The sequence below is a fragment of the Neocloeon triangulifer genome, unplaced genomic scaffold (assembly GCF_031216515.1).
Source record: "Neocloeon triangulifer isolate White Clay Creek 2 clone unplaced genomic scaffold, ASM3121651v1 ptg000020l, whole genome shotgun sequence".
Classification (NCBI taxonomy): Eukaryota; Metazoa; Arthropoda; class Insecta; order Ephemeroptera; family Baetidae; genus Neocloeon; species Neocloeon triangulifer.
Genome location: NW_026775561.1, coordinates 1676262 through 1700978, shown reverse-complemented (window position 1 = coordinate 1700978; position 24717 = coordinate 1676262). Strand labels below are relative to the sequence as shown.

The 24717-nt window shown below is 37.0% G+C and overlaps 3 protein-coding genes across 4 annotated transcripts in view; 1 reads left to right on the top strand and 2 right to left on the bottom strand.

Moving 5' to 3' along the window:
- LOC132204051 (protein shisa-4-like) overlaps positions 1-24717 on the bottom strand; it is a 30843-nt gene that overhangs the window by 2211 nt on the left and 3915 nt on the right. The gene's annotated exons all lie outside the window — the stretch shown is intronic.
- Positions 3-2481, top strand: LOC132204053 (ATP-dependent Clp protease proteolytic subunit). The gene is made up of 5 exons (XM_059632291.1): positions 3-260; positions 391-482; positions 1298-1490; positions 1580-1685; positions 1746-2481. The coding sequence occupies exons 1-5, from the start codon at positions 57-59 to the stop codon at positions 1874-1876; spliced, it is 726 nt and encodes a 241-aa protein (XP_059488274.1). The 5' UTR covers positions 3-56; the 3' UTR covers positions 1877-2481.
- LOC132204050 (protein limb expression 1 homolog) lies at positions 2017-24717 on the bottom strand. 2 transcript variants are annotated; one of them, XM_059632283.1, is made up of 4 exons: positions 24521-24717; positions 5944-6107; positions 5554-5694; positions 2017-5075 (listed from the first exon to the last, which is right to left on the bottom strand). In XM_059632283.1, the coding sequence occupies exons 1-4, from the start codon at positions 24690-24692 to the stop codon at positions 4671-4673; spliced, it is 882 nt and encodes a 293-aa protein (XP_059488266.1). In that variant the 5' UTR covers positions 24693-24717; the 3' UTR covers positions 2017-4670. The 2 variants fall into 2 exon arrangements, with proteins under 2 accessions (XP_059488266.1, XP_059488267.1); XM_059632284.1 differs by lacking the exon at positions 24521-24717 and adding an exon at positions 10593-10818.

Below are 24717 nucleotides of genomic sequence, written 5' to 3'. Positions count from 1 at the left end.
AAGAGCGGTGAATTTGAATTTGTACACAATAACAAGGTCGAAAATCAGTCACAAACATGGTTTTAGCGAGCAGAATTTTGTCTGGGCTGAGGCAATGCCGACAGCCACTGGTGGGTCTGCTGACCACCTCGGCAGTCCACACAAGTTCTGCATGCCGTATGCTTGTTCCGATCGTGATCGAGCAGACAGGCCGCGGAGAACGAGCGTACGACATTTATTCTCGACTGCTGAAGGAGCGCATAATTTGTGTTATGGGGCCGGTTGGTCAAATTTTATTTGTAGAATTGCTCTGAGAATGTTTCAGAAACGACAGAATTTCTGTTCTTCAAAGATCTTGAGTTTTTATGCAATTCATAGTAAATTTATTGTTGACCTTTTCCTCTCTTGCAGATTCACGACGAAATGTCTTCTCTCGTGGTGGCCCAATTACTATTTCTTCAGTCAGAGAGCAGTAAAAAACCCGTGCACATGTACATCAACAGGTATAATAATAAATTACTTTTAAATGTGGCCTTATACAATTTTAATATTAAAAACTTTGTCAAAAAATTTAAATTCGTGGAAAACATTTCGTCTTACAAAAAAGAATGTTCTCCATAATTAATGATCCCATTAGCCGTACCAAATTAATACAAAGCATAAATTACATAAAATTTGTACTAATAAAAATAAAAAAGAAAGGCAATTTGGTTTGAACCATTGACATTGAGACAATAAATAAGAAACTTATTCAAGTAGTTGAATCCATAGATGTTGAAGTTTATTATAATTTTTCGAATTTTTCATACATGGGTGCGCTCAACAATTTTGCGCTCGCGCTCGCGATCACTGGCAACAAAGCGCTCGCGCTCAAGATTTTGAAAATGTTGCGCTCGCGCTCAAATTTTTAAAAAGTCTTGCGCTCACGCTTTGCGCTCAAAAATATTTTTACCCGAAGAAAAAGTGCGACTTTTAAGACAATTTTTTAATATTACAAAAAATACATCGGCAATTGGAAATGATAAAGTTGAAGTTAAATCACCAAAATTGGGATAAGTTTTAAGGTTTTTGGTATAAAAACACGGTTTTTCATATAACAATTTTTGATCAAATTCGGGAATTTTTACTTTTGGTTTGAGCGCAATTGAGCGCTGCGCTCAGAGACCAATGCGATCGCGCTCTGCGCTTGCGCTCATGAGCGCAGATTGCAGAGCGCAAAGTGCGCTCTGCCCATGTATGTAATTTTTGTTATGCCTTAGCTATCACTTTTTTTTATTCATACAAAATAAGAAACATTAAGAATCAAATTTTTAAATAGCCCTGGGGGAAGTGTGACCGCTGGTCTTGGCATTTACGACACAATGCAATATGTGCTTCCTCCGATTGCAACTTGGTGCGTTGGCCAAGCTTGCAGCATGGCCAGTCTTTTGCTTGCTGCTGGTTCGCCTGGGATGCGCCACTCTCTTCCGAATGCAAGAATTATGGTGCATCAGCCCTCTGGAGGTGCCCAGGTTTGTTGGAATTAGATTTGTTTTGAGAAATTACTAATGCTTTAAAATATATGAGCCAATTTACGATTGTTTTTCTTTTTGCGCAATAGGGCCAGGCCACAGACATCCAGATTCAAGCCGAAGAAATTATCAAAATTAAAAAGCAGATCAATGGATTGTATGTGAAACATACAGGACTGCTTCTGGAGAGAATAGGTTTGCATAAATTTCACTTTGATAATAAAAAAAAATAAAATTTTGAAAAATTTTTAACAGAGGCCAGCATGGAAAGAGACAAATTCATGTCTCCAGTGGAAGCTAAAGAATTTGGGATCATCGACACCATTCTTAATCATCCTCCCAAGATGGGAATTGCACAAGTTGATCCTGAAGAGAATAAAAACTGACTAGCATGAATGCAAATCATCGTTATAGGTGTTAGGGCTGACTTATCTCCGTTTTTCAATTTTATTTGTTACAATAAAATTATTTTTACTCGTAACGTGATGATTCTGATTCCAGGAAGGTAAAAAAAAAAAATCAAATATTTTGGTATTTGTTAAAATTTTATTTTCCAAAATGTACATTACAAAGAGGTGAACAAAAAGAAGTAAAATAATCTACTTGGTTACAGCAAAAAAGCTGCAGTTGAATTCAACAAAAGTATATGATCCTGTGAGTGTATGCATTTGAACATCCTGTCTGGCAAAGTGTTATTGATTGAGTGATGGGCTCTCCTCAACATGCTGTAATTCTATGCCCGCCACCAAGAATCTCCATTTGAACTGAGTACAATCTACATTTTAAACGCATGCTATAAAATTACCTCTACTTATGTACACATTTAAAGTTACAAAAAAAAAACACTGCTTATCGAACAAGACAAAAGTAAACCGTGCACAACAAAGTAATAATTTAATGCTGGATCAAATTGCTTCATTTTTACACAAAACAGTTCACCCTATCACAGACACATTGTATCTTAAATAGACAACAGATTTCAGTTGATAACCCTTAAAATCTAGTGCCTTTCGCCTTGAAAAACCCAGGCTGACGGAAATGAACTTGAAAGTTTACGGCCAGTATAGATAAACTTCAATTTTGTTATATAATACGAAAAGAAGACTTTATGTGGAAATCTTCATCGTAAATGCAAGTTTTGCCCAGTTATGTGTAATAAAGCGGGGTTAAATAACAAAGCATTTCACTAATAAGATTTCATAAGAAAAAATGGATTTCAAAAAATATTTCAGTATTTTCTATTTTGTGCTATATGTGTTGAGTAAACAGTACTTAAAATGTATTTTTGCATGTGTTTGGCCACTAATTTGAAGACAAATATAAATTGAATTTTTATCAGGCAGCTGGCATGAACAAGATAAAATTTGTTTTTGAAATAATTGTGAACAAATCTGTGTGCGAGAGGCAGAAAAATTGTGTTGCCGAGCGGGGCGCTGCTTCAGGTACATACTCGCGATATAAAAAATGACAACTTTAATAAGCGATGTGAGCAAAATTGCGAGAGGCGGTTGAGACGACGTGGAATGTATCGGACGAGTTTTGGGGCAGGACGAGAGCAAGGCGATGAGTGATTTTGGGTGCTGGGCGACGTTGGCTCTGGACGGCGGCGACGGCCGACGCGTGAGCGAGAGAGATAGAGACAGACCAAGCATGAAATAATCGCGAAAACTGGTTTTGCCTTGCGATGCGTATCGTTACTCTCGATTTGTCAATAATTATGCGTCGCAGCCCGCAGGCTTGGATTTATATTTTGGGCCCGTTATTACTCTTCTTCCCATCACACCATGCACAAAGCGCGCTGCACGCACACATACAGAAAAAAAATATGCTGCACCGCAGCAATTAGCTTAATTGCATGTGCACCGCCGCTGCACAATTTGCATCAGCACGGCCGAGCCTTGTTCTTGGAATTAACATATTCTTACGGTCGGCAACACAATTTTATTGAAGCTTTGGGCCAGACGACAATCATTCCATCATTTTTTATGGATAACATGCCAAGCTGAGCGGGGGGAGGCGATCTTTTAATAATTTTTCTTTTTGCACCAGTGCCCTTTCATTATAAGACCTTCCAGACTCTTCACTGAACGTTTGAATATGCAAATTTTTAGAAAAATTTGCTGGGTATCCACTGCCAGATTTATTACTGTGAAAAATTTTCAATGTAGATATAAACAAGAAGGGTATAAAATGCAACTCTTTAAGAACTTTTATATACAAGCGGAGCGGCACTTATATGGGCGCGGAATGTGTTTGATATAAAGTAATAATTACTTAAAAAGTTGTCAAGTGATTTACACAGAGTGTGATGAACAGACATAATATCTAGATTTTGGTCTCTACACTCCAAAATCTCGGGCAGAGCTTGATCTGGAAATCGGGATTCGAGTATCAAGTATGCATTATATATGAGAGCGACTGGCCGTTTTTTACACACTTCCAAAGATAAAACCAGCAAATTTTCTCCCATGTTCAACAATTACCAAAATTAAAAACAAAATCACTTCACAATCGAGACCGTGCCAAATTTGCAATTGCATAGTCCACAGGATTGCACGATTATGCTCCAACTCTAAAAAAATCCTCACGCACAAAAAATCATGCTGTCACATAATATTATGAAAAGCGGCAAGACTCGAGATGCTTTTTTCTGACATAAAATTAAAGTGAGATAATTTTTCCAGTCTCAAATTTTACTGGCAAGGTGTCAGACCTCTATGAATTGGCCAATATTTTCCTTGTTCTTTAAGATGATTTTAATTAAATAAATCCAAGCATTTGCTAAATATTGTCGCAAAAAAATATTTAAACGATTACACAAAGAATTTGGTTGATTTTGATTTTGTGATCTTCAAAAGTCAATTCATAAAATAGAAGAAATTGCCAATTCACAAAACCGAATACCTTGCAAAGATCTTGCGCATCATTTCACTTCACATCAGCTTTTCTAAAAATACTACCAGTCCTCAGCATGAGAGCAATTTTGATTATTGGGCATGAAACATGAGCAGAAGAACAAATTTTTTTGCGATCACCACCTGTCACCTGTTGTGCCATAATTGCACAGATTAAGAGGCCGGGCGGCGGCGCGCGGCGACGGCAGTCTTTTTAACACACACACACTAATGGGGGCTTAAGCGCGAGATCGAAGGCGGGCAAGAGCCCAACAGAGTTGGCCGCCTAGGTGGGACCGCTCAACTGACTGTGGGCCAGCATCAGAATATCCTTTTTCTCCTTAGGGAAGCGGAGTTCGCGGCCGGCAAGTCTGGCCGCCTGCAGTTCGCGCTCGGCGAGGCCCAGCTCGCGGCCCAGCGCGCCTTGGTTTTCGTGCTCCCGGGCCAGCCAGTCGAGGGCCATCTGAGAACGCATGTCGTCGTCCAGGGCACGGTTTGAGTAGTGGGCAACAACTTCCTGACGGGAACATTGCCGTTCTCGCATCGCCTTTAAACTGCCGTTCCAGTGCAGCAGCTGAAACACGGTCATCAGCTCCTGAAACTCGAGCATCGTCCGACCCTTGTTTGCCTCCAGCATGAAGCGAAACGCGCCAATTCCTGTGTTAGGGTTGTCCGCTTCTTCTGGGTCTCCCTGCAAAAGAAACCAAAAAAAAAATACTATTTACTTCATTTAAATAAATATTTTTATATAAAAATAAAAAATTTTAATAACAACAAATCAATAAGATTTTTAAATTCAATAGAAAAATAAGAAAACTGTTCTCTTTAATAAATATTGCAAATTTTAAAAGCCCCAAACAGCAAATAAATTGAGCTGATTTCCTGGAACTTTGAAACCAGTTTGATGGAATGATCCAAATTTAACTGTTGTCTTGAGAGTCAATTATAGCGCTAAACATAGAATATTTCTCACACACACTCTAATAAGGAAAATTTGGCTTGCTGATGTTATATTAAATGTTAGATTTGGCGCTCCGTCCCGTCGTTAAATTCATATTTTTGTCGGTGTGTGACTGCCGCCGGATGTTTTGCACACACGCGGCACGGAAAAGACGCTGGCGAAAATTGTGTTCTCGTGAGAACCGCCCATCAGTAATTAGTGCGCATACCTTAAAAGACGCCCTCGCTTCGGCCACTGCCTTCTCGATGAAATCATCTGAAATCCGTCGAGACGGGTGCTCGTTGAATACTGAATTCATTAGCGCTATTTTCGCAGCACTTCTGCGCGCCTCAGCCTTTGTTGGACAGTTCTGCAATGTTAGAGGAACCACGAAAGGGGTTTTAATTTATTCAAACGTTGCAGATTTATAAAATCTTGTTTGGTATTCATAAGTACAATTCTAGATTGCGAATTATTTTAATTTTAAAAATAAAAATAAAAACATTTGTAACAACATTAAAAACATTGTGATTTACTCATTGCTAAAATAAATAGTATTTTGTTGATTTCCGGAGAATCGTTAAATGCACACTTGCAAAGAATTCTACTTAGAGCTCACCTGGAAGCTGCCAAAACATGAGCCTCCTGGAAGTGTGACGTAGCATACATAGGGTGGACTTGATGCAGGCACAGATTCATAGATTACAAGGGCGCCGTTGCGTAGATCGGCTCCGCGCGATTGCTTCATTTGCCAAAATTCTTGAAGTGCTTCTACCACATTCACTGAAAATATAAATACAAATTTTTGCTTATTAAAAATTCTTTGTGATTACTACAATAAAAGTGAAATTTTAATTTAAAATTAAACTTATATACTCTATTTTTTTTTTTTTTTTTACATTTTGAAAGAGGTTCCAAAATCTCTTTTTAAATTTCTTTTATTTTTGTTCTTCTTTTATTATTAATAAAAATTTCATTATTAAGCAATAATTCGCGGTCCATTTTTAGTATCAATTCTTTTATTCTTGTGTAGAGAATCGGTTTGTTTGTTCAGGCAAGATATTTTATTTTAATCAACAAATTACTGAAATCACAAAAAAGATTTATCCAGTTCATTGTCTTTTTTTATAACCGCACAATATCTCTTGTCAAAAGTTATCGGCAGAGAGAGCAAGGCAGTCGCATTAAAGCTGCTGAGAAAGGTTGCCCAAGAATAAAGTGCGTTGCTCACGTTCTCTCATCTGAACGACATTATTTGATCCATCCTCTCAATGCATTTGTTTTCAACACTTGGATGCATACCAATCGCCAGTCAGGCATGATGCAACACTTGATGCACTCTGCTCACTTTTTATTCTTTCCTAACATCTCCGTAAGTAAAGAAAAATATAAAAGTATCACGGAGAAAACGATCGACGCTAACAATATGATTGCACTCAGGAAGTTAATCTTTTTTATTGTTAGTTACACTAGGGTGGAGAGGATATTTTCTTTTTTATAGTAATATTACTTTTTTATAATCAAAATATCAAACCATCTAAAAATTTTATTTTATTTACTAGCTCGGTGAATATATTTCCATTTAAAAATTTCTACTAACAAAACATAATTCTAATTAGGTATAGGAAAATCTTTTCAAATTTTGCTCATAAAATCCAACAACTTGTAAATAACACAATTTAATGATTATTAGATAATTGTTAAAAACACGAGGAAAAACGATTTAGCAAAGAAATATTAAATTTGATTTTTTTAATTGTTAGAAGAACTGCTCCTTAATAATTACGGGATCGCTATTTTCTGTCCTCTTTCAAGAAAATTGAAGTGCTAATTAGTGGTCAATGTGATGGTAGGAGCACAAAAAATGAGTGGATCTTCTCCATTGGTTCATTTATGACTGTTATTTCCAGAAATGCAGGTCCAAAAGGCAGCCGTTGTGCGTTGCGTGTAGATCTATAAATGTGTAGCCCGTCCCAGAAATACAATATTAACGGGCAGATGCATTGCGTGATTGCGTGAAGTCGATTCTGAAAGGAAGCCACCACGACAAAATGATATCAAGAAGATGTGGATATATAAAAAGTTTTTTTTTATTTTATTCAGATCGGATGGAGGAGCAGTTTCGTTTCTCACACTGCCGCGCTATGTACTAAATCCTATAAGCAAACGATCACGCGAATCGCTCATTCAAATTGCTCCAGCAGCGTTTTTTTTTGTCATTCCTCCTCTGCTCCTCTAAAATCAGCCAGCAAGGAGAGGCGGTCAGATTTGCTCCTTGTGGCAAAAGAGTGTTTTACTTTTCCAAGCCGTTTCTGCGAATTGCTGAAACAAGTTTCTTTTTTCAAATAAGAAAAATGGTCCGGCTTTAGCAGGTCACAAGGAAATATTAAGACGCATTCTACTAGTATCCTTTGCTCGACGAAAGACAACTTCTTATAATTGCTGAGCAAGACGAGAATTTTCATATGAAAGTCAAACGTCACGTTTTTTTTACAATTTCTTCTTATCCATCTGGAGATTTCGCCAAATTGACCGTTGATTTGTAAATAAATAAACTCAATTTGTAATTAAATTAAAAATAAGAAAAAAATTGATCACTTTCTGAGAGTGAGGCATGAAAATTTTGGTAGAATATGTTTATATTGTTTTAATAAATTTTGCCAACAATTAATATTTAAAATCTAAAGCCGCAAAAATGCGAAATTAATCTCATATCCTGGCACAAAGATCGTTGCCATTGCATTTTATTCTGAAATTTCCCGTGTCTGGAACCCTCAAGGGCAAAGTCTCTAACGAAATAATGGAGCGCTGTGCAGTGCCTGGCAACTCCTTCCGAATGAAACCTTTTGTTTTAAGCACTGGATGAATTAGAGGTCTTGCTCAAATGCAAGTCAAAGAAACCGCCGCAAGAGCAAACAATCGCGGGCACAGATGGGGTGATGCTCTTCCCCTGTGCACTCCACAATAATTGACCATAATATTTCCTCAGCTGCGTGCCTCTGTCAACATTTATGCTCAATCTCAACTCATGAATATTTTAAAATATCGGTCTGTCCCAGAAATTCTGTTGCTCGCCAGGTTCCCCTGTTAAAGGAAATATACATTAGAGTGTTACTGTTTTTACTTGGAAAATAAAAACTAATAATTTTATATTTAATTTACAACTGTAAATTCAATATTAAATTTTCGTGTAATAAAATAGAAGACTTTATATATTATTTTTTAAAAATATATGCACAAATAATAATAATAAAAAATAAAAACTAAATAACGTCAGAAGAGGGTAGCAAAATTTTTGAAAATTAATAAAAAAAAAAATATTTGATAAATATTTAGTAATTTATTTTTAAAATAAATTGTGCATACAATTTTAAAGGAGTATTTTTAACTGCCGCAGTTACATCAGTTTTGTCCAAATTCTTGTTAAAATACACCGAACCTTTCAAGCCCATTAAGCCCGACCCACAGGAAATTATTGGGAACCACATTTTCCGACAGGAAGCTTATTTGAAAGGCGTCTTACTGAAAAATGTACGTGAGACAAAAAATAAGATACATATTATTTTCCTTTTTTTCTCAGGCGTTGGGCAGCAGACACGCGAAATTATTTCCAATTGAACGGGTTTATTAGAAGTAGTGTGTAAATTAATACCCACAAGCAAGGACAACCACAAGGGGTGCATGTGTTGCTATGCTCTTGTCTGATAGCAGATCACATTGTCATGCGATTGTATGCGATGCTTTTGCAGGCTAAATGTAGGCACAAAATTGAAATTTCATTGGAAACCCGACCTTTTTTCTCAGATGGATACATCGCCCTGGCAAATAAATATTTACTTGTCGAATCACAGCGTTTTTTCTGAAACTTTTGTTTGCTTGTGCCAAATTATTTGTGCATATATTACGAGACTAAATTTAAATTGAGAAAAATTTATAAATCGATTTTGCTGGTGATTGATGTTGTAATTAAATATTCAGAATAGATCAAGCTGGTTGTTTATGGTGAGCAAGTTTAATTATTGCGGTTATTGATATCGAGTAGTGTTTTTTCGACTCGCGCGGACTCGTCTGCAAAGGGAGACGAGTGACCCAAATTTCAGGTGGGCTCAAATGTAGCCGCTTCTTGGGTCTGGTGGCGACGACCACCAGAGCTCCTCCGTACGCAGAGTGCTCGCCCAGTAAGTGATATTGCGCTCTCGGTATGAATGTACGTACATACATAGATAGATATCCACACATCAGGTAGTGCATGAGCTGTATCGAGTGTGTATACCTGTGAGTCTGGCCGGCCGGCTGGCAACGCCGCAGTAAAAAAGGCTAAAAAACCGTCAGCGGCGCAAACAGGTATGCAAGAAAGAGCACCGACTGCGATTATGCACGCCACAAAAAGCACTCGTAGGCCACTCTGCGGCCCACTCACTCACACGACCTGCCAAATTGCTGCTCATGCCATTTATTTATTTATTTCCAAGACAAATGAAAATTTTGTGCCCAAAAAGTCGTGGAAGCGCCGCTACCAGATTGCTGCTGGTGTTTGAGACGGCGTGCTCGCAAAAACATTTTTCCAAAAATATCTAATCTGCGTGTTTAACTTTAAACTTGAGGATTATTCCAAAATTATTCTTCAGTGGTGTCTTTTAAAAAATTTGCAAATTTAATCATAGAGCTCTTAATTCTCTAAGAAGTCAAGTGCAATGAATTATTTCGCAACAGCTTAAAAATTTTCACTAAATAATAATTTCCCTCTATACATAATTTTGAATTGATGTTTACTCGTTTTATAAAAAATATTATAAGGCTGCTTCTGATATATAATTTAAAAAGCAATTTATCACGCAGATAATTGCTAAATTATGCAAAAATGCAAAAAAGCAAGGGGCCATAAGCCAGGATGTCTGCTATGTAAATTGCCCTCTGAAAATATGATCCCAAATAATCAAAGCGGTCAAAAACAAGATTATTCGACAAATGAAAATAACGACGTAAAAAGTCTGACAAATTCCTATGATCTTTTCGCGCTCATTATTTTTGGTAAAATTAAATAAAATGCGAATTTTTTACGTTCAATAAGTGACCACGTTGTTTGCATTAAAATTAATTTCGATTTTTAACAAATGAATTTTTGCTTACGTAAACTATAACAAGCAAAAAATGTCGTATGCGTGTAAAAATAAAAAAAGGTCGTTGGTAATTTGTTCGCGATAATTCTAACTTTGCTCAACTGTCCACTGAAGGAGCGATTGGCAAGACGTCCAGAGGAAGACTCACCTCTGTCCTGATGGAAATTGTCGAAACGTTGGTGCTTAGGGGTGGACCATGGGGCCGGCAAGAAGGGCTGCGTGTCGCACGACATTTCGCGCTCAGCTCAGAAAGCCAACTGAGAGAGCAAGACGAGTTTCTCAGGCTCCTGTCAGGAGAGAGAGAGAGAGGGAGACCAAATAATACTGGACCGAGAGAGGCGGTGCTGTCGGCCAGCATCCTCTCTCAAGCGTAAACCCTCCGCCTTCAAACACCCTCAGATTCAATTTTTTTTTAAATATAAAATTTTATTCAAAATTACGAGCGATTGTAAATTTATTTAATAATTGTTTTAATAGGAAAGTAATTTTTAACGCGTGAAACAGAAAAATTGAATGTATAAAATAGACTGTTTGTTTTATGATTGTTCCAAGACTTGTAACTCTCAACAACCGCGTCTTTCTCTTAAGTTAGTCACACTACTAAAAAAAAGTTAACACAATCCTCAAAAAGGTAATGAACTCCGGTGAGCAGTGAAGAGAGCGGCAAGCTATGATGGTGGATTTCGCAGTAGTGGATGCTGTGAGCTCGCATCTCCTTCAATTCACGAATTCACGTTGAATGACGTAACGTCACTAAGTAAAGCAATTAACTCCTTAATTAGGTAATAATGCTCCCTAGTGAAAGCTTATACATCTCAGATCGTGACGAATTAAAAAAATTGCAGACACCGCCAAAGTTATATTTCTATCAAAGCCTCGCTGCACTCAGACCGCTTTTATATATTTTCTCCCGCTAAAATAATTACAGAATAATTAATAAATAACTTATTTTATTCCATGAAGAATTCACAAGACTTTTTCTTGCGCTATTAAAAAAAAATGTTTCTTGCCCATTCATATAACTTTTCTATAATGACAACTTAAGCACAAAATATTTTTTTACTTTGAAAAATCAAGTGGCCAGTTATTTTTATAAACTGCTCTTCTTTCCTCCCTTTCCCCTTTAAATAATTATAAACCTTTACTCTATATTCACATACAAAAGTTCACAGGGAAAAAAGAAAGGATGCATGGGAAAAAACAACTCTCTTGCCGCAGCAGGCAATCTTTCGTGAATTCCTGTAAAAGAAAAAAGCAAAAGCGCCTCAAGCAAAACCCCTGAGTTGTGTGTGTGCGTTTTGTTTTTATAGTGATGGATGTAGATTGTGGGCTCCACACGCACACACGTCATAAATTTATAAACCATGATATCGTACGTCTTTTGAATGACTGCCGACCCACCCCTCATAGGCGTCCAATCACCCCCGCCCCGGCCCCGGAGGCTTAATTTTCAATTAAAGATATTCCAAAAAATAAAAAACACCGTTTCTCTAAAGATTATATTAAAATTTGTTTAAGTTACTTTCAAAAATTTTCCAAGTAAATTTAAAAAATTTCACTTTCGGAAAAAGGAAAATAATTTGAGATGGTGTTTTGAAAAATGTTTAAAGACAGAATGCCAAAATTTTTGTGGGCAGAATAAAAAGCGTTATTTGATAAGTGGCGGCCTCACTAAAGCAGAGGGGTCAAAATATGCAATGACAATAACCATTCTCATGATATAAGAGGAGTATGTACGTATTTTGTGCTTGGTTCAGGTTCCCACGCTTGGAGACCTTGATAAATAAAAGTTATATGTCTGCTACAAGGTATTACTCCAGCCGGTCTGTAATGCATTATGAAAATGCGAACCTATGGAGCAAATTCAACACGATAATTCTCAAAAGTTTTGCGCCTTAAATTTATTTTAAATTTAGATTTTCCTCAAAAATTAAAAAAAAACTGAAAACTGATAATTGAAACAATTAAAAATACTGCTCACTTACTTAATCTGCAATTGTAGAGTTGAGGCGTTTGCTTTTTATTGCACTTCTTTCACTTTTACAAACACCTTGCGTGTGTGCGTATTTGGGCAATACTTAAATATTATGTGCAAAAATTTTAAGGGCCGCAATAAAAGCGCAAAACGAATGCAGAAGTGGTCGGTTGATTAGAACCGGGCACGCGATTTACCACGGCGCTTTGGCAAGAAAATGAGTGAATGGCATGATTCGGGCGCTGTGGAAATACAAATAAGCGGCTTGGTGAGCGCACGACCTGGCGAACGGGAGGCCTGACCTTTGACCTACCCTTTCTTGCACGCGCCTCTATCACTATTTTAACGCCCGAACCGCGCGTGGGCAAAATCATGGGAATTTAATCAATGAATTTGGGAGAGAGAGATACAATCACCGTTTTCAGGGAGTAGTAAAAAAAAATACCTTCAACCTTACCTAAAAATATTGATAAAATCGACAAAATGATATATTTTTCCCACTTTGATTTTAATATAATTTCCATTCTGCATTATACATATTTTTATAATTTTCTCACAAACTGCGCGCATTACAAAAATGAACTCGTTTTAAGATTTTAAAAATAAACTGGATTTTTGTTGGCAACAGTTGTGGTTATAAGAAATAAATATTGCGGCGAGGAGAGGGAAATCTTTTGAGTTCTTGTCGTCTTGTGATGTATTGCATGATGCGAAAATTGTGTGAAAAATCACTGCAAAATGTACATCAACTTGCGCAATAATTTTTCCTTCTTTATATAACGGCGTGGATTCCAAACCGAAAATTCGCACGAGAAAATTTTAAAATTAATGTTATGAGATAATAAGCAATATTTTTCGTCTCAACCCAGGGCCAGCAATACACATTAAACATTATTATGTGTGTGCCGCATCTTCAAGCGCACCATTCACGGTGGGTTAATTTGTTTGACATTTACGATTACGTCTCATTCAGAATTTCTTTTTTATTTCCCTGGCGATGCTGTGATGAGAGGTGGGCCATTTTTATGCTGCTCTTTACAGTTCAGTTGGTATTAAATTTTTAAGTGTGAAAAGTAAAAATAAAAAATTACCAAGCTAATGGATTTAAATTAATATTTCATTTTTTCGTCAACGCCTAAGTCCGGCAACTCCTTTTGGAAGCGGATTTTTTTAACTGCGATTGAAGCTGATATAGATTTGCTCGCTTATTTAAAGTAATTTTCTTATTTTCCTTCAACTGCGGTTTTATTCTTCGAACTTGAAGGTCAGATAAATACTCTAAAGGAGACATGACAATTACCTTGTTTCACTCATTGCTCACTTACTTGCGAGCCCACAAACTTTTCATATCTGACGTTAAAATACAGCAGCGTAACAAGCTCAATTTAATAAAGACCCGCAGGAGTTTTCATATTTTTTCAAGACCGAAAAATATTTCGCGTGAACGAAAAAGGCTTTACATGAAATAAATTGCAATTGTTACCATTTTAAGGTGTCCATCTGACCTTTCATGCAGCTCGGCAGAAACTCGTCAAGTAACTTTTTTCCTGGGTCATTTGTTTCAAACACCACTGGGGGTGATGGAGAGAAGCGAGGGCGGACAAACGCGCAGCCCTTGGCCCCCATCCACGGACGGCTCAAGCAGCCGCAGCGTGCGAAGGTGTAACGGAAGTCTGTGCATGAGCTGATTTAAAGCAGGAGCCAGGTCATTGGCTCTGGTACTCACATATCTTGCAAAGTACCGCTCATTACAGCTTTTTGTATCGCATGACTCTTTTTTGTCCAAGCGCCATTTGCAAATTTCCTCAGCTCTTCGCATAACAGCTGCATAAAGCATTAAAATGTAATAAACATCTTTTTTTGTGTGTTGACCTGAAATTTTTACTGGTATTTTGCAATTTGATTTTTTTAATGTAATTTGCAGTTTTTGTAAGTTTATAAATAATTTTTATTCTTTTAAAAATTCAACGTTTTTGCAAGTTTGAAAACGTGTTGAGAAGTCGCTGGCAGAATTATCGGTCTCCGTGTGCGCACCAAATTCGCGAACGGACAAACTGTCGGAATAAATGCGAAAAGTGGCCCCTGCTCGGTTGGCCGCCAAATTGGTGCCAACGTGAGTGGTGGGTTCCATATCTCTGCGTGCAAGTGAATATACGTATTACTTGGTGCGAGTGAGTGAGCTGGCGAGATTGATCGCGGCAGCATCTCAGTGGATCAGCTGGTTTTTATTAGTGACACACAATAGGTCGGTGACCTGAGCACCATCCAGACACACCGCCCCCGGTCATCTCGGGCCAGCTTCGACCGCAGCGCCGCCCCTGCTGCCTCTTGGGCACTACCTTCTGACAAATCCGCGGACGAGAGAATTAAATGAATGCCCATTTGGCCCACATTTTCAAAATTATCATTAATTATATATGGGTCATCATTCGAGACACGGTTTTGTAATTCTTCAAACGTATCATTTTTACGCAAGGATTTACTTGACGTTGCGAAAAATTTAAGCTTCAAAAATTATACAACAAATTTTTCACTTAAAAAAAAACGGAATTTTAAATAAATAAAAAATGATGATGGGAAATATTTTCTTGTTAGTTGCATCTTACTTGCAATTAGTTCAATGAAAATGCATTTTAAACTTATTTGTTTTTCACATCCGTGTACATAAGGTGGGGCCTCCGCGCTTCTGCGCTGCTGGAATGAATGATGACCGGTTGAATGAATAAATCGTTGTCATCTTTGTCCCCTGCTGAGCACCAAAAATATACTTCTTCGCACCCTCATTGAAGTGATGTATGCATTAGATATATCGAAGCATTAAGTAGATTTAATCGTTGCAGTCCTTCGCAGACGAAGCAGGAGATCAAAATATTATAAATCTCATTTTCATTATTACCTCGGCGAAAATAAAATAAGAATTTTGGCGAGTAGATTTCAGCTAGTAAAAAAGTTTAATTATCAATTATGATAAAAGATTAGAAAGCGTAAGAAGAAATAAGAGTTTGATTAAATTGTAGGGCCAAGTTAGCAATTCCGTTTTCACACCTTGTGGCTCTTCATCTGATAAGCAAGTTCCGCATTTATCAGATAGCTCGCGAAGCTGTTTTATTACACTGTGAGTGAGCGTTAAAAGAAGTATGTTTCCGAGCTACGAAGCGTTAAAGTATGACAACTGATAATCATCTTGTTCACTCATTAGTAAAATGTTTTATTTGATAATTTACATACTTTAAATTCAAATAAAGCTCACAGTGATACTCCCTTTTACTTTTATTATTCAACGCATGGAACGAATAATAATGGAAAAATAGTCGATACTTTTTTTAAAGAGATTTAATGCTTTTTTACATTACGAAGTATGTGATTATGTCTTAAAAAAAGAAAAGCCAACTCTACATTTTTTGAATAAATTTGAATGCACTTGAGGCGCGGCTCAATTATATATTATAAATATAAGAGTGACGATTAAATTTTATGGCAAGGTAGTTATTGGAATAATTAAAGCCCGCAGCCAGCAGCCATGGCAACTTCTTCTGCTGCAGCACCCATTTATGCGGAGAAAATGATATTACCTCTTACGCTTTGGAACAAAACAATTTGCAATTTTCATATTTATATTAAATGAAAATTGTAAAAAAAAAAAATTAATTTATATTAAATATTCTGTCAGGTCCTTTGCTGGTGCTACAGGTTAACTCTGGCATTGGAAACTGATAAGATTTAAATTTGCATTTCTGAAAACTAGCGTTTTTGTTGCAGTAATTATTTAAATGAAAAATATATATATATTTAGGACTTTTTATTACAGATATTCTTGTAAAGAAATTATATATATGCCAATGGTAAAAAGTAATGTAAATAAAATAATTAATGACGTGTTTAAATATATAAGAGGTTGATTTATAGATCCTCCCTTAATGAATTATGGTTTGTGATTGTACATTTTTTGTCCTTTTTAAATAATATTGTTATTTTGTTTTCATTATATATGAAAAATGTTTGAAATGTGAGTGTATAGAAATAATAAATAACGCAAGTGCAGTTTAATCAAAGACTTCCCTGCGCGCATGTAAAAAGGCTTGGTGATAATAGCAGGGGTATTTTTTTCATAGCTATATCCGATTTTTTTTTATTAACCGATGGGTTGAGTCAAAGGTCACGTTGCAGCGTATAATTACCGCACTTTGCCACTTCAGCAGTATGATTGCACCTGATGTTCAAAATCTTCCCAAATAACACACACCGCAGTCAAGTCAAGCGTGCAATAGATAATGCGAGCGCAGGAAATTTTCGCCTACTCATCTTGCTTGCGAGTGATATTCAGAAAAATGTTTTCCAAACAACACTATATCGGAATTCGAGCAGATCGGTCTAAAGTTATGGCATCTGGCGAGAATTTTGCAGAAGCGGCGGCGAGAGCAATTTTAGAGAGAGTGACGAGTGGGTGGCTCCAGCGACAGGGCAGCTGGAATTTTTTAATGGCTCGAGGTGATTGTCCTGCTTTGCCCCCGGTGCTTAATTTATTCAACCACTTGCTTTGAATAATGTGTGTCGTACGCAATTATTATGTTTTATGTACAAAAATTACCCAGCAGAATGTAATTGAGAGCCGATCGGGCTGCTCGCATGCAAATTAGCCCAGCAAATTAGTCTGGCCAGACAGAGATCGCGGTGCTACACGCGTGAGCGGAAAAAACGTAAGAACGGCGCGGCCGCTGTAAATGCACTCGCAATGGGCACGCAATCCGAGAGTGAATGCACCAAATTGGCGCAAAATTGCCTGCGCAGCGCCGGAAAAACGATATATTGATGCTTTTATGGCTTAATTTGCATCACAAGAAGCTGCTCTCGTTTTTCCGAGCAAGGATATTAAAAATCATAAAACCCGTTTGCTATTGACTGCGATGATATATTCTTGAGTTTGTATTATACGTTTTACAGACAAGCAGGTACATTAAATAATTGCAGCACATGTGTATAAGAGTTCGACTCTTATGCATTAATAGCTCTTGTTCTTCTAAAGTAGTAGACGCCGTGTGGAAAGTAGGGAAGACTTAATTTGCAGGTTGCACAGGTATATGTTTGGGAAGCACCGTAATCTCTCTGAATGGTAATTTTATTCCGTCACAGAAAAAAAATGGTCTATGCTTCTATGTTTAGCGCTCAAATATTAAAGGTTGGGTAGAATTTGGCACAAGGTGATGATGAAAAGCCAATATTAACTCTTAAAACTATTTACTATACAAATAAATTGAGTTTGCGCAAAAAATGCGAAATTTTTTTCTAGACAGAGCAGAAGCGATGCAGCTTTTAAAAGGGATTGAATGCTAATAATTGGCATTTGGACAAAGATAATTGGTCTGCTATCAGGCTCATTACTCATTTGTGACAGGCGGTGTGACAATTTGTACTTAGTCTATTTAGATTGGCATTTATCCGGATGCGAAGGCAGTTTCTTTTTATTGCCGTGCCCACTCAAAGATCTCTGTAGAGTTTCTGATTTTACATTATTATACGCGCGGACACTTCTTTTCGCTTTGCTGAAGCACATTTTATTGAACGTGATGTATGTAGAAGTCACGGTTATGTTGACAATTTCCAACTGCTCGCCTGTCAAACTTGTGAAAAATTGTCTGCCCTGAATTCAAGTTTTCACTTACACGGAGCAGAGAACATGCTGGTTGTGGGAGAGAGAGAGAAGTGCACTTCTTTATTCACGTTGCTCTGTGAGCAGTTAATTAATTCCTGTTATTTTCAAGTTCTAACCAAGGATTCAGGCAAGAAACCTTTGGTTGACTTCCTTCCCCTGCGGTTCAATGGGAAAATCTGCTTTTTGAATAGGGAAAAAGAGGCGCATTATTGAAAAGAGCCTAGTGTGGCTAATTTGGCGGATGGATCGAGAGAGATTTATGAGGGGCAAGGAGCATTTTTGTATATACGCGATAGGCCTCACTTTTAGGGCTAATTGAATGGTATGTTCACGCGGCGCAAAATAAAAGAAAAAAAAAATCTGTAAGAATGAGCAAGCAAGCGAATCTTTGCTGCATTCTTCGGTTGAGGCCGCGGGCAGAGAAAATCATTAAATTACCTGCGGATCGATCTCTGGCTGTATTCCGTGGCGCAGCTATTTACTTTTATTTATTTCACCTATTACGCGCCGCATTATTTGTTTACCCAAAGTGATTTATATCTGCACGAGCAGTGCTCATATTTCGCACGCGGATGTAGCATTTTTTACAATTGCCCGTTTTGGCTGGCACTTGAGCGGCGAGGCTAAAATAATGACCTGTTCTTTTCTTTTTCATCGGAATTGGCCTTTTGTAGGTGATTGAATGTGTTCTTGAAAATCAAACAAAAATGTAATTTGAATTGCATATTTTATGCATAATCGCATTTAATAATAAGTGATAGGCTTGCGATAAAAACAAAAAGAAACTGATTTTATCCAATTAACTCTGATCACATAATAATTAGAAAAAAGGAATTAACAGATATATTTGAATTAAATTTTTGTCATTTTGGTGTTTTATGATCAACTTCTTAAAATGGAAAATTCACTGTTGATTTCTTGAACTGAACAAATTAAAGACCGAAATATAAAGTTCAATAAAAATCAGAACTTTCTTTTAACTTTCAGAATGACCAATAATTTTAATTAAAAATAATCCTAAAGTGCGGCAAATGGCAACATAATGGTCAAGTCAAGATAGATTCCTTCTAATTTTAAGGATCATCAGTTGACCTCGCTTAAATGTCTTGCTAATAATATAAGAACTATTCAACTAAAATGATGAAGTCAAATAAAATAAAAGTATTACAGTTCTGCATTGTAAATATTCAAGGTTTATCACACGCAAGATTTAAGTTTGCATTAAAAATAATTAATAATTTTTAGCTCTGCCAAAAGTAAATTTATCCTGTGTACGCAGCCAGCACTCGGAAACCGAGGCGCAGTTGATTGGTCGGTCGAGACTACGAGACTGTACGCAAAAAAGGTTTTTGGGACATTTTGCGACAAATTTGGCACATCGTAAAGCATGCTAGGGTGATCCACTCAATTCTCCGAACCACAACGCTGCCGCGACCGGCCAAACAGGCCTTGCGCAATCCACCATCAAAAGCATGTCTCTCTCTCTCTCTTTTTCTCTGCATATCCACTCGCAATTTGTTCCGCGAAAAATGCCAACTTTTTTGGCTCACGGGATTACCAAGAAAAATGTCTTACTTGATGCTGCGGCCGCAGAAATAATCGCAAAAAATTGTCACCAGTGCAAGCCACCTTATAACTTGACGCGAACGCTCCCGCGGCCCTTTACTTGATGTACCCGCACGCATGTGGTGATAAAGTGGTGGCCCAAGTTTAATTAGCGCTAATTGCGTCCAGCTTGATAACAGGTGGGCTCTTGTAAACAGCGAAATATTATACTAAGTATAATTTTACAAATTGACGCACTAAAACGTCACAAACATTCCAGAGCAGATATTCATGCGCGCTTCCAACGTTGCCCCTTTCTTTGTGCCGCCGCAACTTTTTTCTCATTCCCAGGCCACTCTCAAGATTGTAAATTTTCTTTATAAATCACACCGAGCTCCCAATGTGCGATATTTCCTTTTTGAGAAAAGGTTGTGGTGGTACAATAGTGAAGCAGTTTTACTAACGGAGGGGATGTTTAGGGCCTTTTCGCCCTTGGCCACTTCAGGTGCAGTATAATTAAATGCTTTTATATAACAGGGAAGGTCCCTTTGGGCCGGGATGCTATTCAATCTTGAAAAGAGAAAGTCGTGGTCATGGAAAATATGGAAGAAACTGCTGGAGAGAAAAAATAATAGGGTGTATAACTTAAATGAGGAGTTAAATATTCAAATTTACAATGCGAATTTCGAAATAAATTCTAGCAGTTATGAATTATGAAAGTAGGCGATTAACAAGAAAATATTTTCTTATTTATTTAGTCGAACTTCTCTGTAGTTTAATTTTTTTAAGTTAATTACAGATTGAAATTTTTTTTAATAATTGTTCAATTCGTTGATTTCATTGAAGCATAGAATATAGATATTCTCAAGTTTGTCTCTGTCTAAAAGATATAATTTAAAAAAAAAACTGGTATTAAAAACTAATCACATAGATTTGAGCAGTTAAATCATAAAAAATTGATTTAATTTTATCGTGATTTTAATATTCAATGATATCTGCGTTTTATAATTAATCCTTTGCAAACAAATTCGATTGTGACTATGCATAAAATAGGTTGGGGTTATTACTTTGAAAAAGTGTAAAGTTAGTGTTTTTCTACGTCGTTGTAGGACTAACATGATTAACTCTCATGACTATAGCAGCAAATCAGTACATCAATTCGTGGGCAAGAGCATCGTCAGTATTCAAGCATTTACTTGAAAGAAACAATTTATAAAATAATAAATTCGGCCCTGACACAAAACAATAGTTGGCTGACCGTCCAAGTAATTCATACCTCTGTCGTCACAAGGCAAAAAGCAGGACGGGCGTATGTAATTGAATCGGTAAATTGTCATCTAGTGTCAACCGCAGCTCAGCATGAATACTTCAGTCACGCACGCCGCGAGAAACCGATCGCAGCTGCGGTGCGGCACAGAGCAGATCGGCGAGCAAAGAAAATAGGCTCTCTGCATATGCACTGCGCTACATTTAATTATTAATTACCTTCTCGTGCTGCAGCGCAAATGGGGTAAACAAATAAAACAAGTTTCACTTTAAGGCACGAGCTCACAATAAAAAAAATGTGACTCGAAACCATGATAACTTCAAGTTGTAGCTGCATTGAAGTAGAATAATAGAATTTTAAGAAATTATTGGAGTCTATTAAAAAAAAAAATTAAATTTATCGTTGTCATCACATTTTCTGAAGTAAAAAAATATCACTTCTCGTATAATATAATAATGCATGGCCATAAAAGATATGACGCAAGAGCAAGGGACACTGATATACCTTGTGAATAATTGTGAAATGATGCTGCTGCATCTATATTCCCTCAATGACATCAATGCAGAGTGAGAGCATGAAACGTGTAGGCAGAACCATGTAAATGAGTTAGGAGAGTCAAGAGCTACATCCTACAACAACCTGGCAATTTACTTGTAATGAGCACAATAATTATTTGCTAAATTATTGTTAAATCTTCTAAATGTTGGTAATTTTTTTTAAAAAATGGCAATCATTTCAACATTTTAAAAAAATTAAAAACCTTATTTATATACTATGAGATGAGATATTGATATTATTTTTTTTTTAATTATTTTATTTTTCTGATTAGAAAAAGAATTTTTTTTCAATGATTATTTAAGCAAAAGCTGATTTCGTTCAATTTCGATTGTAAAAAAATTACAACTGTCCAATTCTTTCTGTTCTCACATACCCCGCCCCAAGTTGCAGATATCAATATGAGATTTACACCACTTGATCATCTTAGTTCCAAGGCAAGTTTCCTAAATTTTTATCAAAAAATTTTCAAAATTGCGGGTTTTATGGGACATTTTGAAAAAATAAAAAAACGCAATTATCTCGGTTTCTAGTGGTCGTAGAACAATTTTCCGGGTATGGTTGAGCTCGTCTCAGCAAGTTCTACAACTATTCTGCTGGAAGCAAAATTGTAGGTCAAAGGTCAAGGTCAATTTTTGTGAACGTAAATTTTCAAACTCAAAATTGAAAACCAGCCGACCATTTTAAATTAATTTTGAGATAGCCAAACGATTCCTCGTGAAATTTTACGTAATATATGTCAAAACTGCGATGAGGTTATTTTTTGTTAAATTTAAAAATAAATAAGAATATTAAAAAACATGGTTTTTTGCAACTCCGAAGGAAGGGTCAACATTATAATCGCATTTAACTTCATCCCTGATGATTTTAGGTAAAAACTGATGATGACCAAAGTTGATCCCCACGTCAAGACCAATCGAATGATGTATAGGTCAATGACCTTTGGTGACCTTCAGGTCAAAGGTCACCCAGGTCGGTGACCTGAGGTCACCTGACCTAGATGTATGATATGTTTTTGAAAAGGTCTGGTTGAGAAGATAAGTTTAGTCACCAATTTTTGGTCTGTTCATCGCCTACAAGCCGAATAATTGTACTTTTCAAATTCACTTCTCATAAAATTGTGCATTTAATTAAACAAAAGTACAATCATTTGGTTTGTAGTCGAGGTACAGACCAAAACATGGTAACCAAAATTATCTTCTCAACAAGACCTTTTCAAAAACATATCATACATCTAGGTCATGTGACCTCAGGTTGCTGTCCTGGGTGACCTTTGACCTTAAGGTCACCAAAGGTCATTGATCTATACATCATTTGATTGGTCTTGACGTGGGGATTAACTTTGGTCATTATCAATTTTTACCTAAAATCATCAGGGGCGAAGTTAAATGCGATTATAACGTTGACCCTGCCTTCGGAGTTGCAAAAAACCATGTTTTTTAATATTCTTATTTATTTTTAAATTTAACAGAAAATAACCTCATCGCAGTTTTGACATATATTACGTAAAATTTCACGAGGAATCGTTTGGCTATCTCAAAATTAATTTAAAATGGTCGGCTGGTTCTCAAATTTGAGTTTTAAAATTTGAAGGTCACCAAAGGTCATTGACCTATACATCATTCGATTGGTCTTGACGTGGGGATCAACTTTGGTCATCATCAGTTTTTACCTAAAATCATCAGGGATGAAGTTAAATGCGATTATAATGTTGACCCTTCCTTCGGAGTTGCAAAAAACCATGTTTTTTAATATTCTTATTTATTTTTAAATTTAACAAAAAATAACCTCATCGCAGTTTTGACATATATTACGTAAAATTTCACGAGGAATCGTTTGGCTATCTCAAAATTAATTTAAAATGGTCGGCTGGTTTTCAATTTTGAGTTTGAAAATTTACGTTCACAAAAATTGACCTTGACCTTTGACCTACAATTTTGCTTCCAGCAGAATAGTTGTAGAACTTGCTGAGACGAGCTCAACCATACCCGGAAAATTGTTCTACGACCACTAGAAACCGAGATAATTGCGTTTTTTTATTTTTTCAAAATGTCCCATAAAACCCGCAATTTTGAAAATTTTTTGATAAAAATTTAGGAAACTTGCCTTGGAACTAAGATGATCAAGTGGTGTAAATCTCATATTGATATCTGCAACTTGGGGCGGGGTATGTGAGAACAGAAAGAATTGGACAACTCAGCTTTTGAGCACATTTTGCTTTGGCAGGTGCGACCGAAATGCATATTTGTGCACAGCTCGAAAACTAAATAACAGAACACATTTCATGTTGGCTGGTCTTTGCATCTGCTAATAATTCATAAGAAACGTGTTATTTTGACGAGAGAGAGAGAGAGAGAGAACATACGGCCTTCCTTTCAAAAAGCGTGTGGACGGAAAATAAATGGACTGATGCATATATATTCCGTGCGTGTGTGAAAAAGACAGCTGCTTTAATAGTAATACCTTCAGGTAGCGATACTAGGACTGTCGGAGGCACGGGAGCAGCAGCAGCGTGCTCGCGCATTGAAGTCTCCGAGCCTGCTTTATGACTCTCCGCGTTTCCTTTGTGCTACAAAATCCACTGGGAAGGGACATGCGTTGAAATCGCATTACCAGGATAAATGGCAACCGGCGGCCGCGAGTTGCTTTGCCAGAAAATGGAAATTTTTCACGGGTGTAAAACCGTAAGGTCTTCTCTTGTAAGGTCTGACTGAGAGAAGTGTAACCCAATACCTGACCGAAAGTATAAGATTTCTCTGATGGGAAACTTTCGACGGACAGTTTTAAAGTATAGCGAAAGACCTCACATCGTTTCTTCGTAGAGCAATCATAAATTTCAAATAAACCTGCTGTCATATATTGCAGCTCATTAATTGTCATGAGTCACAGGTAAATTTTAAATTGCACAGTTTATGTTGTTGTTCGGTAATGACGGTAATGCAATGAAAAGTCAATCAAATTTTTATATAGTTATAAATATTACAAAAATACATACAGTTGACGTATCATATGATTATTTCAAATAAAAAATTGAAAAACAAGATTTTGTAAATAAAAATTTGTAAAAGCAAAAAAAAAAATTACCTCTGCCGTAGCCCTGCGTGTGTTTGGCAAAACTGTTGACAACCGCCTCCACTGCTTCCTTTAACACTTGCTTCGCTTTGGCATCGGGGGCCGCTCTGGGGGCGGGCGGTGGCGGCCCCTTGCAACCTGGCTGCATGTCGGACAACGGCGGACGACTCGCCGGGACCCGCATTGGACACTGACTGCACTGATTGCAG